General features: G+C 62.8%; 3 protein-coding genes across 16 annotated transcripts; all 3 read right to left on the reverse strand.

The window, feature by feature from the left end:
• Positions 1-221: 221 nt before the first annotated feature.
• CCDC106 (coiled-coil domain containing 106) lies at positions 222-4,869 on the reverse strand. 7 transcript variants are annotated; one of them, XM_045076894.1, is made up of 7 exons: positions 4,733-4,869; positions 3,993-4,129; positions 3,319-3,394; positions 3,055-3,162; positions 2,784-2,960; positions 1,521-1,733; positions 222-1,072 (listed from the first exon to the last, which is right to left on the reverse strand). In XM_045076894.1, exons 3-7 carry the CDS (start codon positions 3,347-3,349, stop codon positions 756-758), a joined length of 846 nt encoding a protein of 281 aa, XP_044932829.1. In that variant the 5' UTR covers positions 3,350-3,394; positions 3,993-4,129; positions 4,733-4,869; the 3' UTR covers positions 222-755. The 7 variants fall into 7 exon arrangements, with proteins under 7 accessions (XP_044932829.1, XP_044932830.1, XP_004777032.1 ...); XM_045076895.1 differs by lacking the exon at positions 3,993-4,129; XM_004776975.3 differs by lacking the exon at positions 4,733-4,869 and having other exon boundaries at positions 3,989-4,680.
• Positions 4,870-5,770: 901 nt separating this feature from the next.
• ZNF581 (zinc finger protein 581) lies at positions 5,771-7,806 on the reverse strand. 6 transcript variants are annotated; one of them, XM_004776966.3, is made up of 2 exons: positions 7,564-7,806; positions 5,771-6,818 (listed from the first exon to the last, which is right to left on the reverse strand). In XM_004776966.3, the coding sequence occupies exon 2, from the start codon at positions 6,797-6,799 to the stop codon at positions 6,203-6,205; it is 597 nt and encodes a 198-aa protein (XP_004777023.1). In that variant the 5' UTR covers positions 6,800-6,818; positions 7,564-7,806; the 3' UTR covers positions 5,771-6,202. The 6 variants fall into 6 exon arrangements, with proteins under 6 accessions (XP_004777023.1, XP_004777024.1, XP_004777026.1 ...); XM_004776967.3 differs by having other exon boundaries at positions 5,771-6,821; XM_004776969.3 differs by lacking the exon at positions 7,564-7,806 and adding an exon at positions 7,307-7,508.
• A 73-nt stretch (positions 7,807-7,879) lies between these two features.
• On the reverse strand, positions 7,880-9,904 carry ZNF580 (zinc finger protein 580). Of its 3 annotated transcripts, XM_013048126.2 has the most exons (3): positions 9,560-9,674; positions 8,908-8,912; positions 7,880-8,808 (listed from the first exon to the last, which is right to left on the reverse strand). In XM_013048126.2, the coding sequence occupies exon 3, from the start codon at positions 8,794-8,796 to the stop codon at positions 8,278-8,280; it is 519 nt and encodes a 172-aa protein (XP_012903580.1). In that variant the 5' UTR covers positions 8,797-8,808; positions 8,908-8,912; positions 9,560-9,674; the 3' UTR covers positions 7,880-8,277. The 3 variants fall into 3 exon arrangements, with proteins under 3 accessions (XP_012903580.1, XP_044932836.1, XP_004777040.1); XM_045076901.1 differs by lacking the exons at positions 8,908-8,912; positions 9,560-9,674 and adding an exon at positions 9,772-9,904; XM_004776983.3 differs by lacking the exon at positions 8,908-8,912.
• Between the last annotated feature and the right edge of the window lie 5,672 nt (positions 9,905-15,576).

The raw sequence follows: 15,576 nt of genomic DNA on the forward strand, positions 1-15,576 counted from the left end.
CCTCAAGTCGAGCTAGCCTCTTTGCCGGAGCTCTACCTCTCCGAGTTGCCTGGGGCACAGCTGCTTTCCCTCCTCCCGCCCCTGCCGCCGGGGGTGCTAATTACACCCTGTCTCGCCGAGCTCCTGCTCCCTGCCTGACCGCCCGCTCCGTGGAACTCGCCGGGACCCCCGTCACTGTCTCCGCGGCAACTAACACCCCTCCAAAAAGGAGCCGGACCTAGTTTATTCCAAATTTTATCGTCTCTCTTTAATTTAAATTCTCTGAATAATTCTTTCTTGCCCGGAATGCGGGTGGAGAGCTCCTGGCAGAGTGGGCCAGCCTCCCCTCGGGGCTGGGGGTAGAGACGGGGTATGTACAGTGCCTGGCCCCGCAGAGAGTCTCAGTGTCCCCCAGAGGAAGTGCCCGTTGAGGGCAGGACGGTGCAGCTCGCGTGGGAGGGGTGCCAGTGTTTGGGAAAGGGCAGAAACCTAATCCTGGGGGCTTCGGAGCCAGGCTAAGTGGACGCCCCTCCCCAGGGGTTAAAGAGAAAGGGGAGGCTGCTAGGAACATGAGAGGCAAGGAGGGGACCAGATCTATATACGAGGGACCTGGGGTGAGAGTGGGGATCTGCAGGAGCAGGAGAGGCACGTGCAGAAACACCCCAGGGCCTCTGGAGGAGCACGCCACTCATGCACACGCTCGCCCGGTGCCAGGAGGGACACAGGAGGGAGGGAAGTGGGGGCCAAGGGCGTGTCCCAGGCCAGGTGGGGCAGGATCACCGCTTGAATCGGTAGGTGATGGGGAGCAGCAGCTTGCTCTTCTTGAGCGCCTGCACCTTCTTGAGGGTCTCGTCGTCCAGGGCCAGGAAGCAGCGGCGCGAGTACTCTAGCAGACGCTCCTTAGAGGGGTCGAACTCGCCCACCTCCGCCAGCTTCTCTGGGGCCACAATGAGCAGCTCCGCGATGGGCGTGGTCAGCGCCACCGTGTTGCGATCTACTCGGTGGTGCTCAAAGGCCCGAGACATGCTCTTCAGCTTCTGGAAGGTGCCCAGGATCTTCTTGTAGCGGCAGAGGACTCCGTCTGCATCCTTCACTGTAAGGCCAGGGCAGGCAGAGAGGAAGACATGAGGAACAGAGATGGACATGGGAGGCAGAGCTGGGGCACGGACAGCGAGCCCCATACAAGAAGAGCCAAGAGAACAACATGGAAATCCAGAGGACACGTGGGTGAGGAGTCAAGAGGTGGTGGGAGACATGGAGACAGAGCGAGACAAGTGCAAAAATCAGAGAAGGCAGGCCCAGAGAGGAGTTGTTCCCAGCCCCCGCTGAGCCTCACCCCCCTCCCCTTGTTACTGATGAGAAACCTGAAGCTCAGACCCAGATGGCAAGGCTGGTGAGGGTGGACTGCGAAGTAAGACTACATGGAGAGTCTGTCTGGGACAGACAACCAGGCTAGGGGAGAAGGGAGAGCCTCCTCCAAGGTCACAGCAAGCCCCCAGCCCAGACCCTTTGACCTCCCACCCCGAGTGCGCCTTGCTCACCCCGCTGCCTCTCCCGTGCCTTGGGCTTCCCAAAGCGCCTCCGGCCAGCACCTCCCTTCTGCTTCTGTCTCTTCCTCTCCACAGTACTGCCTTCTTCAGACGCTCCGCTGAGTGAGGAGGCCGCTGATTCCGGATCTGAGGCCTCGCCCCCAGCCCCACCCCGGCTGTCACCCTCAACCCGCCTGGGCCCAGGCTTCACCCGGCAGTGGTCCTCTGGAAAGAGGTAGAGAGAGAGAGACCCGTAACATGAACTTCCAGAACAGAAGGGAGAAGGAGGCAAGAGGCTGTCTGCAAGATTGGGATAGATGTCACATCATATACAGGTCCCCAGGAAGCAGGGGGGGGCCTAAACGGGGCTGGAGCCCCCAAGGAGACAAACAGACAATACAGCATAGACGTTGCAGTCCTTAGCAGGAGGGCTGAGAGCATTTGGGGGCGGAGATCACAGGTGGAGCGTGGGTTCATGCCCCTCAGACTCCTAAGCTCTATGGCAAGAGATCTGCGGGAAGGGCTGAGAGAACCAAGACCGGACCAGACACCTCAGAGAGTCTGTGACTCTAGACTCCCATGGTGGAGGAGCAGTTTTGCGGGGACTCGGTGGGACCTCCAGAAGAGTAGACACTAAAAATCTGGGATGCAAGCAAGGCCTTGGTTGAGGTGGGGGATTCAGACCCTGAGAGAAATCCCGGGCTCTGGGTACAGTGGGCTGGGGGGATGTCCAGTATGGGGGTTTTCACTGAGAAAGTCCAGAAGGCCCTGAGCCGAGGCTTCCTAGGTAGGTTCCCATCTGCGTGGCGAGACAATGGGAGGTCCCAGCAACCCAGGCCACAGGTGGTCCAGAGCAGAGGGGTCCCCAGTAACACACATGTTGAAAAAAAGGACCCCTTTCCCAGGCTATCAGGTGAATCACAGGGGACTATGGGGGCCTGCGGGGGGAGAGCCAGCCAGGGGCTGAACATCCTGTGGAGGGGAGCAGAAGCTGGACTCTCCAAAACAGGCTGTTAAGATTTAAAAAAGGAAAGCCCTGAGCATCCCTGGCTGGGACTGGCCACAAGATTCTGCCCATCAGCAGTGGCAGGAGTTGAGCAGGAAAGAAGCTGATCCTGGGGTCCTAGAAACAGCTTTGGGAGTAGGGAGAGATCGCCACTGGACCACCAAAGAATGAAAGCAGAAAAGGGTTCTGTATCCCGGTTCTGTATCCCAGGCCACAGCCTAGTGTCAGGGCCCCGGAGTGAGGCAAGGGACTCTGCTCACGTGCCCCACCTGCATCCACGCGCGCCGAGGAGATAAACTTGTCCAGCTGACACCGCAGGAAGTCCCTCTCCTCCTCCAGGTCCTCAATGCGCTTCTGCAACCACGAGTTTCTCTCCAGGGCCATGTGCAGCTGGGCCCTGACACCATTCATCAGGGCCACGGTTGGGGATGTGGCATCCGGAGACTCTAGGAACACGGGGGAACCCTGGTCACACCCCAGGCCTTAAGGACCCTGCACCCCAGCTGACTGGGGTCCCTCTGAGCCTCCCCCCCAGCTCACCCTCAAAGTTTCCCCGAGAGGGGCTCAGACTGTAAAAGATCTGTGGGTCTAGGTGGGGCGTCTCATCGAAGGGGATGGAGATCTCGAAGGCCTCATCGTCTTTCTTCACTGGAGGGGAGAGGCCAGGGGTCACCCCAGGGAAGGCCCCAGCCACCTCAGACCAGCCCCCAACCACAGCAGCCCGGGGGAAGAAAGGGCAGGGATGGGCAGGGCCCGGGGGGGGGGGGGGTGTCCAAGGGTGAGGCAGGGTCCCAGCTTCCTCACGTGTCCTCCTCCGGCTGTTTCGGTCATTCATGGCTCGGCCTCCAGTGAACCCAGGCAGCTTGGCGCCTCAGGGGCACTGGACAGAAAGGGCAGCCACAGATGGAGGGACATCCCAGGGACGGTGGGGCCCAACTCTTTAAGACTCGGGGGTGGTGCGAAGGGCCAGGATTCCTGGGTCTTTGGGAGGACACCTGGGGTTTCAAACTCCTGGGCTCCTAGGATGGGGAGGCTGGGGGCCCAGACCCCGAGCCACTGAGAGAAGGAGTGTGCTCCCCGCGGGGTCGACAGAGCCAAGACATCCTGGCCCGGATGGGGCCGACCCTCATCACGGTTCACCTCGCGGCCAAAAGAAATGAGAGCCGCAGGGAGGAGGGGACCGTGCCCCAACTTCCAGGCATAGAATGGGGATCCAGCCCACGCGCTGCGCCTCCCCACGCCCCACCCCCGCACTCGTGTGGGCGAGCAGGGCCCCTCCCCGTGGTGAAGGGGGCGCGTGCGCAGTGCGGGGGAAGGTCACGCGTGGGGATGCGCCCCCGCCCCCGCCCTTTGTCCCCCGGGTGGGAGGGGGAGCGATGTTGGCCAGGGGTCCCTTCGTCAGATGCACTAGGCCGCGGGACCACCCCCCGCCCACGGGTGCCAGGGGTCGGAGGGGCCAGAGCCCCGCGCTCACCCACCCGCGCGCGGAATCCGGCCAGGGGACCGACAGCGGCGGCGCCCATGCCCGGCGCCGGGGAGCGTCTGCAAAGTGTCGCGGAGAGTGCAGGGAAGCGCCCACCCGCCGCGGGCAGGCGGGGAGGCTGAGGCGGCAAGCCTGGGGCGGGGTAGCGGGCGGGTGGGAGAGGACAGGGACGTCAGCACTTCCCCGCCCGCCGGTCGGTGCGTTTCTCCAGGAGCCTCCGGCCCCAGGTGAGGCCCGCCGTTTGCGGCCGAGGCGCGAGCTGCACTTGCGCGGCGGCCCCTTGCCACACTATCCCCGCCCTTCGCGAAGCCCGGGTAGGGAACGTCAAGAAACTCCCAATTCCTGGAGAGCTGGCGGCTCCGGGGTCCCCGGAGTTGGGGGAGATGCACTGAGTCGGGCCCGGGAGAGGGAAGGAGACAACCAGGAAAGTTGAGGCACAGAGAGAATCCTTTTCAGCGGTACCCTGGGAACTGGCCCCACGGACCCCCGTAACCCGCCCTTTCATCTCCCGCCGTCCGTGCATTGCCAGCACAACCGGACCTCACGCACGGTTCCTAGGACCATGGGAGAGTAGGGGGTTACAGTTACCCTCCCTGAAACCAGGGGCCTGGAACACCCCCAGCGCCACCCCTGTGGCAGCGATAATGAGCTGCTTGGGATCATTTAGTCCCAGTCTTGGCCGCTCCTCCTCCCTACCCTCCCCGGTCCACCCCGCCCCCGCCTCAGTTTACTCACCTGTAAAGTGGGGGAGGTCACGGTCCTTTTTAGGTTCCTTGTGAGGGTGGATGGATATGTGCAGGCACAACGCTCAGGCCAGCGCCTGGCCATAGTCTAGGCTCAAGATCAGGGCGCTGGCAGTGGTATTTGAGGTCAAACAGCGGGAGGCTCTTTCCCTCTCTGGGGAGTGAATATGGCTAATTTGTTCTTCCACCCAAAAAGAGGTCGGAAGAAGGAATGAGGCCCAGCACAGTGCCTGGCACAAAGCAGACATACGAGGACAATTCATTAAGAAGGCTGGTGTTTATTCGCTTCTGGCTGGGTTCCCTGCCTCTCCTCCCAGTCTCCAGTTGCTACTGGAATTTTCGCCAGCCCTAGGAGATTAGGGCTTTAACCTTGCAGGAAGAGAACGTAAATGTCTGCACCACCCCCCTCTCCTACCTGCTTCACAATACAGATAAACTGCTGGCTAGGTCAAAACGTCCAGGGGGAGGGACCTGCCCTAGATCCGTGTTTTGCAAACTACAGGTTCATGGACTGGGAATTCAATAGGCTAGAACAGAATGGGCAGGAGGAAGGAAAAGTGGACTGCACATAGTAGAGATTCAGTATTGTTAAAGTTTTGTTTCACATATAGTTTGTGTGATGTATACTGGGTGGCCAAATAAAATGTTTCATACAATAGATCCTAGCTTTAAGGGAAAAGAAAAAGGTTGAAGAACACTCTGCCTCGCTGATGCCCCTTGTGAGTAGCCATGCTAGGGCGGACCCCAGTGCAGGAGACCAGACTCGGATGGCCTGCCAGGCAGGCCAATCATTTCGCACCGGTAAGACCCAGGCAAGATGCTCAAGCCCAGCAGCTGGCCATAGTCTAAGCTCGACATCAGGGCACTGTTCCTGCTATCCGAGGTCAGACAGTGGGAAGCTCTTCCCTCTCTGGGGAGAACAAATGGCTCATTTGTTCTTCTGCCCAAAAAGCTGAGCCAGGCACTTGCTGAGTCTCCCTGTCAGGCAGCAGGCGGGCCAAGCCGCTGTCCCCAAAAACAAATGTCAAGCTCAAAATGGGAAAGGCGTTTATTGAGTGTCCAGTGTCTGGCTGGGGTTTGGGAGGCAGGTCTGGGGCCCCTTCCCCCAGCATCAACATGGAGGGCCTCAGGAACCTGGTGCAAATTCTTGACGGCTCCCAACCACATTTTTCACGCTGGAGAATTTCCACACAGAGCACTCTCCCCCCACACCTCCGCTCAGGGCTCAGCCTGAGGCTGGGGGGCTCCACTCTGCAAATGTTAAGGTCTTGTTTTCAGCTTATCTCCAATACACGAAGGCTACTCATGGGCTCCTCCTTCAGGCAGGACTTGGCTTTTGCAGGTGGTGGGTCTGTGTCCAGGGCTGCAACCCAGCCTTCCGCACTGGCCAGGTGTCTGAGGGCAAGGGGAGTCCAGGCTCCCCACAGAACCCCGTGGCACCTGGGGTGCCCCGCAGCCTGGCTCATGGATGCTTCCACCGAGTGTGCTTTTGCAGCGTGTTCTGCTCCATAAACCGGCGCGGGCAGTGGGGGCACTGAAATGGGCGCTCCCCCGAGTGCACCCGGCTGTGCTGGGCCAGCTCCCCCGCCTCTCGGAAGCGGCGAGGGCAGAGCGGACAGCCATGGGGTCGCCCACCGCCGGCCCGGTGAATAGAGTGGTGCCGAGCCAGGTGGCTGGCCCGCTTGAATGCCTTCCCACAGGTGTCACACTCGAAGGGCTTCACCTCTGAGTGGGTGATGCTGTGCCGCTGCAGATAGGACATGTACTCGAAGACCCGGGAGCACACGGGGCAGCTGTAGCACTTTTTCTGAGCGGATGTCCCATCTGCACCGGGCTCTCTCTGGGACTCCTGGTCCACCAGCACGGTGTACGGCACACCCTGGGTGTCAATAAGCAGGTAGTGGTTGGGCCTTGGAGAGGAGGAAGTCTGCGGAAGTCCTGTGGCGGAGGAAGGTTCGGGTTCTGAAGACCTGCCTGTCCGAGAGGGCGGGGCCTCCATGGCCTCTGCAGAGGGAAGCGCCAGGGGCTGCGGGCAGGGGGACGACGGCAGCACCAGCATCCGGAGGGGTGGCTAAGGCCTGCTGGGCAGGAGAGAGGATGAAGTTACACACAGGAGGGAAGCTGGCTGCGCGAGCTCTGTTCTTCACCCTCTGTGGAGTCTGCTCAGAATCTGTGCGTCCCTGGACTCTGTGACCTTCTGTAAAGCTTCCAGGGTCCTGGTCCCATCACCCACTGCAAGCACGGGCACACCCAGGACCTCGCTCTGTTCTCCTCCTCTGTACCCTCCTCAGGTCCCTGGGCGCCCCTGCACTCCAGCCACCCTCAGGGCTTCCCCAGGCCCCACCCCCTAGACCTGCAGGTCTCGCTCTCGACTCCCCATGCCCCTGACTCGGGTCCGGGTGTCGCCCCATCCTGTTACTCCACCCAGAAGCCTGGTCTACCCCTTCCATGTTCGCCAAGCCGTGTCCGACGGTCTGCCACGCTAAGACCCGCAGGTCCTGGCCCGCCCTGCAGCAGGCTCCCTGAGCACCCCAGCGCCCCGCCCCCCCGCTCCTAGCCCGGCTACCTCCAAATTCTCTCCGGTCCACGCCCATCCAGCTTCTCCACTCCAAGTTCTTCCTGGGTCCTAGCGCTCTCCAGGGCACCGCCCCCCCCGTTCGTGGCCCGGCCTCTGAGCCCCGCTCGGCGAGTTCTGGGCGGTGCCCTCCCGAGCCCCGCGGCGGGCCCCTCCCCGCCCCGCGCACAGGTACCCGGCTCCCGGCCCCGCCCCTCTCGCGGCCCGCGCCCCGCTCCCGCCCGCCTCCCGCCTCCCGGCCCCCGTACCCGGTGCAGCAGCCTCTCGGGTCCGGGCGATTCCGGAACGGCCCCGGGCTACCCCCGTGGTCGCAGGTGGGAGCGGGACTGGCGCCTCGGGGTGTCCCCCGGGAGCTGGTGGCACCGGTAACAGGAGAGCGGACCCGGGTGCGGAGAAGAGGGGCGAGGGGAGGAAGGTGGGGGCGGGGCGCCCGGGCCTTCGGGAAACGGATCCGGCCAGAAACACACGCCGAGAGGAAAGTTCCCACGGGCTGACGGCCCCGGCTGCCCGCTCCCAGCCGCTGCGCACCCCCCGACACACACACACACACATCAGAGCCCCGAGGCGGAGTGTGGAATGTTTATTGAGTATGGGGCGAGGATTGCGGGTGGAAAGGGGGAGATACAGGAACGAGCCAGTGCTCGTAAAATCGTGCCGTGCTCTTGGGTCAGCTCTTCCGCGCACACGACGGCTGAGCCCTCGGGAGCAGGAGAGCCGGGCCCCGAGACGCTGTGCGCCTGCGAGGGCTCGCGCGGCCCGGCCCGGCCGGGGCCCAGTTCCGAGACTGGTTCCCCGGCCCAGGGAGGGGCAGCGACGGGGCCGGCATCACACAGCGAGACAGGAAGGTAAGGAAGGAAGGGGGTCTCTCCCTCTGGGCAGACGGGGAGACGGGCCCTGGGTAAGGCAGGGCGCGCGTGTGGCAGCGCGGCTGTGTGGCTCGCGAGGCCCCGCCGGTCGGGAACTCAGTGGAGGCGGACGTGCTGCGCCAGCTCCGCGGCGTCCTGGAAGCGGCGTGGGCAGAGCGGGCAGGTGTGCGGTGGGCCTGCACGGGCGCGGTGCGTGGCGCGGTGCCGCGACAGGTGGCTGGAGCGCTTGAAGGCCTTGCCGCAGGCGCCGCACGTGAAGGGCTTGAGGTCCGAGTGCGACACGCGGTGGCTCTGCAGCCGCAGGGGGCTGGCAAAGACACGAGCGCACTCCGGGCAGCTGTAGCCCTTGCGCGGCCCCGCTTCTCCCGGCGCGGCCTCGCGCTGGGGCGGGCCGCGAGGCTCCTCCTCCAGCTGCACCGTGTATGTGTAGGGGACCCCGTTGGCGTCGATGAGCAGGTGGCGGCCCAGCCGCGGGGGTCGGGGCCCTGCCGCCGAGGATGGAGTGGAGGAAGGGCCTTCCGTCTTGGGGAAAGGGGGAGTCTTGGGGGGCGGCGGGTCCATGGCCTCTGGGGAGGAGGACCGAGGGTGGGGTGGCCGAGGCGGCAGCAGCAGCATCTGGGGTGTCAGCTGGGAGCAGTGGAGAGGAGAGAAGTTAAAATCGCTACTTGCTGGGGGCAAGTGTCCCCATTACCACGGCTTGGCAGGCCCTCTGTACCGCTGACCTACCTCTCCTGCAAAAAAGGAACTGACTCCAGGCTCTGGTTCCAGCAAGCGGGTCCCAGGACAGCCCCATGAGAGCCGGGCATACCCCTGCCCGCCTGCCCCCGCCGGCCGCCCCCGCCCGCCTCTCTCCTGCGGCTCCGTCTCAGCCCCCAGACCAGGCCAGACGGTGCTTTCCTGCCACTTTTCCTTCGCCCAACTCCGCCGCAGCCTGTCAGATTACAAGTCTGTTTCCTAACTCGTTCCTAACGGGTCTTCCCAGGCCCCGGGCCGGCCTAGCAGCCTCGACCCTGGAAGGCCTCCCGGTCTTCGCGCACAGCGTGGCCTCGCTGAGACCGGTCCCTGGATACGCCCCCAGGCTAGTTTTCGGCCTGGGCTCGTCTTTTCCGACCATACGCTTAGCACCGCCAGGTCTCAGCCTCCCCCGCGCCAAGCGGACCCGCCGTCCGGGTTTCACGCACACATCCCCTGGGACGCCTCAACTGCCCGCTTCTGTGCACCCACACACCCTGCGCCCTCTCTCCCCCTAACCCCTAGACGCAAGCCACCGACATCGTCCATTTCTTCCGTCCGTGCCCTGCGGGGCTTCGGCCCCCTCGCCGCTGCCCGCACCGGGGCCCCGGGAGCCCCGTCCCTCCCCTCTGCGAGCATCTGGCACCTCTGTTTCTCCATCCCTCCAGCCCGCTCCGCTGCTCCGCCTCCCTAGGCAACCCCAGCGCCCGGGCCCTCCTCCCGCCCCCTTCCCGCTGCACCCTCAGGGCCCCCGCACTCCCTCCGGTCCCACCCCCGCGGCTCCCGCCCCTCCCCCAGCCCGGCCCGGCCCCGCGCAGTCCCGGAGCCAGGCTCCTCCCTCCGTCCCGGCCCCCGTACCCGACGCGGCGGCCTCTCGGGACCGGAGGAGCGGGCCGAGGTCCCGGGCGGCCCGGTCTTCCCCTCGCGAGTGCTGGCGGCGGCGGGACCGAGACTTCCGGGAGCTCCGGGCCCGCGGCGCCGGGAACGCGGGCGCGGGGGGCGCGGGCACGGGGGCGCGAGGGGCGGCGGCGTCTCTGGAAAAGGGCACCGTGCGGAAACACGCACGCCGCGACGAGGGTTCCGCGGTCCCGGAGCGGGGAGGCTCGCAAAGTCCGAGTCGCTGCAGGCCTGGGGTGCGGGAGGAGGGCACGGGCGTCGGCTGCACAGCGCCAGCCCTGCCCCCGTCCCCGAAGGGGACTGTTCGGGTGCCTCGACACACGTGCGTTAATACACAGGCTAGGCTGCCTGTGTTCTCTCGACGCTCCCCTAGGAAGGGGCGTACCCAGGTTTGTCCACTTGCGGCCGGGCCGTCCCGCGTGCTTCCCAGCGCAGCCGTGCAGAGGGCGGGTTCTGTCGGTCGGGCGTGGCGCGCCCCGGGGGTGGACGCGGACCCGAGCCCGCGGAAGGCCAGACAGTGCTGGTTGCGGAGGTGGGGACGTGCGCCTCCTCGCGTCCCGCTGATGGGGAAACTGAGGCCCGAGGCGGCGCGCGGTCGTGTCTTGGAGGTGCCCGGCACAGACCGCGGTGCGCACGGGGAAACCGAGGCAGTGCCCCGTTCAGGCTCGTAGCGTGCCCACCCACCGGCCGCGCCTGCAGCTTTGTTCCGGGAGGCGGGGGGCAGGTGGCTGCAGCGGCGGCGGGGCAGAGCGGGGAGCCGCGCCTGGGGCGCCTGCGGCCTGTCCCGCAGCCACCGCGGGAACAGTCCCAGAGCAGGGAGTGGCGTGGCGGGCAGCGCACAGCGGAGGAAGAGAAAGGGCGTTACTGGAGCTGGCAGCCTGGGGACCCGGGGGAAGTGGGGGGCGGTCAGAGCTGCTTGGCAATGAGCTACCAGAAAGAACTGGTCTGTGGTGACTGGCCAAGTGTGGTCCCCGCGACCGAGGACCGGAGCTTTAAATGCTCTTTCTCTTCAGGTAAATCTCAATGGCCACACGTGGCTAGTGGCTGCCTGTGGTCTGGGACAGCTCCCGCCACCCTCAACCACTTGCAAACAGGAGGCCTGCAGGCCAGAAAAGGATTCAGTGTTTGGTCTGGACCATATGCTATTTTTCAGTGTTTTACTAGGCAGTATCCAAGAAGCCAGAAAATACGCAAACTCAAAATCCCAGACACACTTGGAAAACAATTTCCGGATGTGGCAGTAAGCTGGAGCTGAGAAAGCATTCTTCCGAAAACCTTCCAGAAACCTCCAGACATGTGTGGAATTCGGCTAAAACTAAAGCCCCCCTTGTATGGTGCTGTGGCTCAGGGAGGTTTGATGAGGGTCTGGCCTGAGGTGAGCCATGCTGTAAATGCAAGACGTCCCCCAGATTCTGAAGACTTATTCTGGAAAGAAAAGAGGCAGGACCTTTCGTGAATGACTTTTAGATGGATTATGGTTCGCAAGTGGTCATGCTTTGGATATACTGGGTTAAGTAAGGCATCATGTTAAAACTGATGTCACCCATTTCGTTTCACATTTCCCAAGTGTGGCTCATTCTGATGTTAGGGGACAGCATTGTCCTCAGTGGGCAGTAGGGAGGACAGGGACTGGTGAGCAGAGGGCACACCTTGTGTGCAGGGCAACTGCACCATCTGTCTACACTGGGGTTTCCCAGCTCTGACTCTACCAGTACTTTGGAACTGGATCATTCTTCAGTGTGGGGGCCTGTCTTCCACACGGTACTGTCCAGATGCCTGTAGCACCTCTTTCGTCCCCATCTCCCTCAGGTGAGAGCAGGCTTCCCAAGTGTCACCCTGGGCAATAGGGGCTCTGGTCTACACAGGCAGCTAACCCAGTGAGTCTGCTGCAGTACTGAGTGTATTGGTGTAAAGGATCCGTTTTACGGGTGAAGTGGCAGAAGCTGGAAAAGATCATGAGATTGGCCTGGGGTCCTCAGGACAGCACCAGCTTCTGCCGGACCCCAGCCACAGCTGGTGTCCACTATGCACACTGTGGTTTGCCCCCTGATTACTGGGACAGCCTCCCACCCACCCTCTGGTACTTTCTCTTTACAGCAATACTGCAGCCCCTATATTTGTTTAAACCCAGGGAATCGTGTCTCCTCTGTGGACTTAAAACACTCCACAGGGGCACCTGGGTGGCTCAGTGGGTTAAAGCCTCTGCCTTCAGCTCAGGTCATGATCTCAGGGTCCTGGGATCGAGCCCCACATCGGGCTCTCTGCTCAGCAGGGAACCTGCTTCCCCGCTCCGCCCCCCCCCCCCGCCTGCCTCTCTGCCTACTTGTGATCTCTGTCTGTCAAATAAATAAAATCTTTAAAAAAAAAAAAAAAAAAAACCCTCCGCACTGCACTCAGAATGAAGCCCAGAAACCCACCAAGCACAGTGCTGCCCCTACCCCTCTCCCAGCCTCCAGGGCCTTCATCTGCTGTTCCCTCTCTCTGGAGTATCGCCCCTAGCCCCTCACCGGGATGGACCCTTTCTGATCCCTCAGGTCTCCACTCAGATGGTAGTTCATCACTGAAGCTTTGCTGACTGAGTCTGAGGTCAAGCGGGTGGCACCTGGCTCTGCATCCTCATTGTTTCCTTCCAGCATCCTGTAGGGCCGTCCATGGTGGTCTGGCTCACTTACCAATTCGCTCTTCTGTCTGCCTTTCTCACTCCATAAAGGCAGAGAAGTCGGTCTGGGATGACGCTGTATCCTCAGAATCCAGCCAAGGTCTTGGGAGAGGGTAAGGGCTCAATTCAGTTTTGGTTGAATAAATGAATGAATGAATGATTTCAATCCCCCCATCCAAAAGTGAAGCATTCCCTACCCACAGCCATAAAACCCCGCTTCTCTCCTGGAATGTGGTCACCATGACTTCCCACATGCACTCGAGTCCAGAACCTTGGATGGTCTCATTCTTCCCTGCCCCCGCCTTCCTCAGCTCCCCAGAGCCAGACAGCACCTCACAGCCCCCGACCGGACCTTGAACTTACACGGCTCTAGGTGCAAAGGCTCCTGTGTTTTCCTCGACTTGCCACTCTTCCCCTTCCTCTGACTGCGGCCTCCTCCTCAGTGTCCCAAATCCTGTGCCCTGGTTGGCAGGGACACTGCTCGTGCTGGCTGACATTCCCACCCACCAGCTCAGCAATCTCTCCAGCCTCCTCTAGGACCCATTACCTGTGTCCCCAGCCTTCAGGTCACTCTCCCTCTCAGTAATCCAGTGGGGCTGGCACTCCCCTGAGCCTCAGGAAGGGCAGTCCGCTCCCCCAGCCTGAGTGGCAGAGACCATATCAAACCCACTCCCCACCAGCACCCTCCCTTCCCTCCACAGCCTACAGCCAGAGCCCAGCCTCTGACAAGTTTTTCCTGGACCGCTCTCCTCTCAACATCCACCGCTCACTCCATACGACCTTGCACTCCCACACAACAAGTTCTTCTCTCCTTTGGGAAAGAAGTGATCGCCAAGCCTTTGCCTCTGGGTCAATCTGGGTCTTAGTAATCCACTCACCAGCTTCCTGCCCTCCTCTCTGCACCCCATCCCAGGTCTCCCCGACCCTCCTTTTGCAGGGGTTCTCTGTCTCCAAGCCCCCCTGCCCTTGGGGCCACTGAGTCCCATACCCGAAGTCCCTTGTGTCACCCAAAACCCTCACTGCTCATTGGGCAGGATCCTAACAATGCCACATTTCCTGCTCCCACTCACTCCTCCAAGCCTTGTCTCAGCCATGCTACCCTAAGTGGATGCATCGATGCCTTCCCAGAGGGCTCCAGCCCACCCAGACAGAGGCAGATGTGCCTAAGGTCTCTGGCCAAGAACTTACAAAGGAAAAGTTCCCACATAATTTGGGTTTCAGCTCCACCCCAACAACTTAAGAATCAAAACTCAAACTGAGGGGCTCCTGGATGGCTCAGTCATCAAGCATCAGCCTTCAGCTCAGGTCATGATCCTGGGGTTCTGGGATCAAGATCCACACTGGCCTCCCTGCTCAGCAGGAGTTTGCTTCTCCCTCTCCCACTCCCCCTGCTTGTGTTTGCTCTCTCACTCCAACCCTGTTGTCAAATAAAATCTTAAAAGCCCACCTCACATTGATTTGAGCCTGTCTGAGCAGACCCCATGAGTTGGGAAAATAGGTAGGGGAGCGGCAGGTGCTGCCTTTGAGTGGCACCACACACCTGTAGCTCCCTTATCATTCCCACGTCTCATTCCGTCCCACCTACAGATGGGAAACTGAGTTACAGCATGGCACAGCCGTGCACCCCAGGCTACAGAGAGGAGCTGTGGCAGGTAAGGAATCCAACAGGAGGCTCCTGCCTCTCACCCCTGACCAGAGTTGGCTGGGAAACCCCACCTCATTTCCTCTTCCAGGACCGAGGAAACAGGGGCTCAGGTCACAGAGCATTTAAGACCAGGGCCTCTGCAATCTGTACCAAAACCAAGAGAGTCTACAGAGTTTTCGTGGCCTCACCGCCGTCCAGCAAGTTCCTCCCAGCCTGCAGGTGCTGCGCCAGGGCCCCCAGAAAAGCGAGGCCTTGCTGCAGCGCTTGCAAGCTTGGGCCACGCGCTGGAGCTCCGAGCGGGTGATGCCGTGGCTCCCGGTGCATGCAGGGATCATTGGGGGCAGTGAGGGTGGGCGCTCTGACCCGTGGACCTCCTCCCTGCACATGAGCACCCCGGCCACTGGGAGGGGTCCGAGACCGCCAGTGGGGCGCTGGGGCAGGCGGGGCCGCCAAGGGGCCCCGGACCCAGGCGGGAAGAGCCCGGGCAGGACTACCTCCGGGCGCCCAGCCCCAGTCCCCGCGGTGAGCTCCAGGGACCGCCCCTTGCAGCCTGGCCGCCACTGCCAAACAGCGGTTCCGGCGCCACAGGGGTACCGACAGCAAAATCAGAAGGGGCTGGCCGTTTCTCGGTGTCCACATAGGAAAGACAGGCCGGAACGACCACCGCCCTGTGACAGCAAAGTAAACCCGGTCTTAACAGTTAATACATCCCCCGGCGGTCGGTGGTGTCCCAGGGCCAGGTACCCTGCTGCCAGGCCCTCTGTGGGCCAGGGTCCTGAAGTCAATGATGCCCGGATCCAGCGCAGGAAAGGAGCCTGAGGCCCAAGGACAGGAGGAGAGCAAACCCGGGGGAGGGTATTCGCGGAGGGCGGGAGCAGCCTCCGTTGATGAAAGGTAAGCCAGGGGCATCCCTGAATCCAGGCGGGCAGCTACAGGAGGAAGACCTGCGTGGGTGGTGACCGAAGGACTTCCCTGCGTCCCCACGTCCCCCTCCACCCGCTACCCCCTAACCCGCCGGCCGACGCGGCGCCCCACGAGCCGGAAGCTGGACTGGCCGACTTCGCCGCCGCCCCGCGCTCCCCCGCTCGCACGGCCTCCGGCGTCCACCACTCGCTCAGCGGTGCGCACTGAGACCCTCCGCCGTCCCCCGGACCCCGCACGACGCCGCGGGGCGCGGAGGATGCGGCTACCCCCGGCCCCCTGACCCCTCCGCGCGCCCCGCCGCAGAGCAGCCGCCGGCCCGCAGACCGCAAGCCTGTCCAGCAACACCGGGCGTCTGCACCCCTCCCGCCCCGCGTACCCCCTCCGCACAGCCGCGCCGCTGTCCGCCCCGCCCATGCCCCCGACGGTCGTCCGGCCCGCGCCCAGTCCCCGGGCGCTCAGCCCGCGGGAGCCTCGCCTCAGACTCTCCGCAGAGCACTCCCCCTCGGCGCGGGGTCCTTCAGCTTCCGGCCCGTGACTC

This window comes from Mustela putorius, unplaced genomic scaffold, assembly GCF_011764305.1.
Source record: "Mustela putorius furo isolate JIRA1106 unplaced genomic scaffold, ASM1176430v1.1 tig00000196_pilon_pilon_pilon, whole genome shotgun sequence".
Taxonomy (NCBI): Eukaryota; Metazoa; Chordata; class Mammalia; order Carnivora; family Mustelidae; genus Mustela; species Mustela putorius.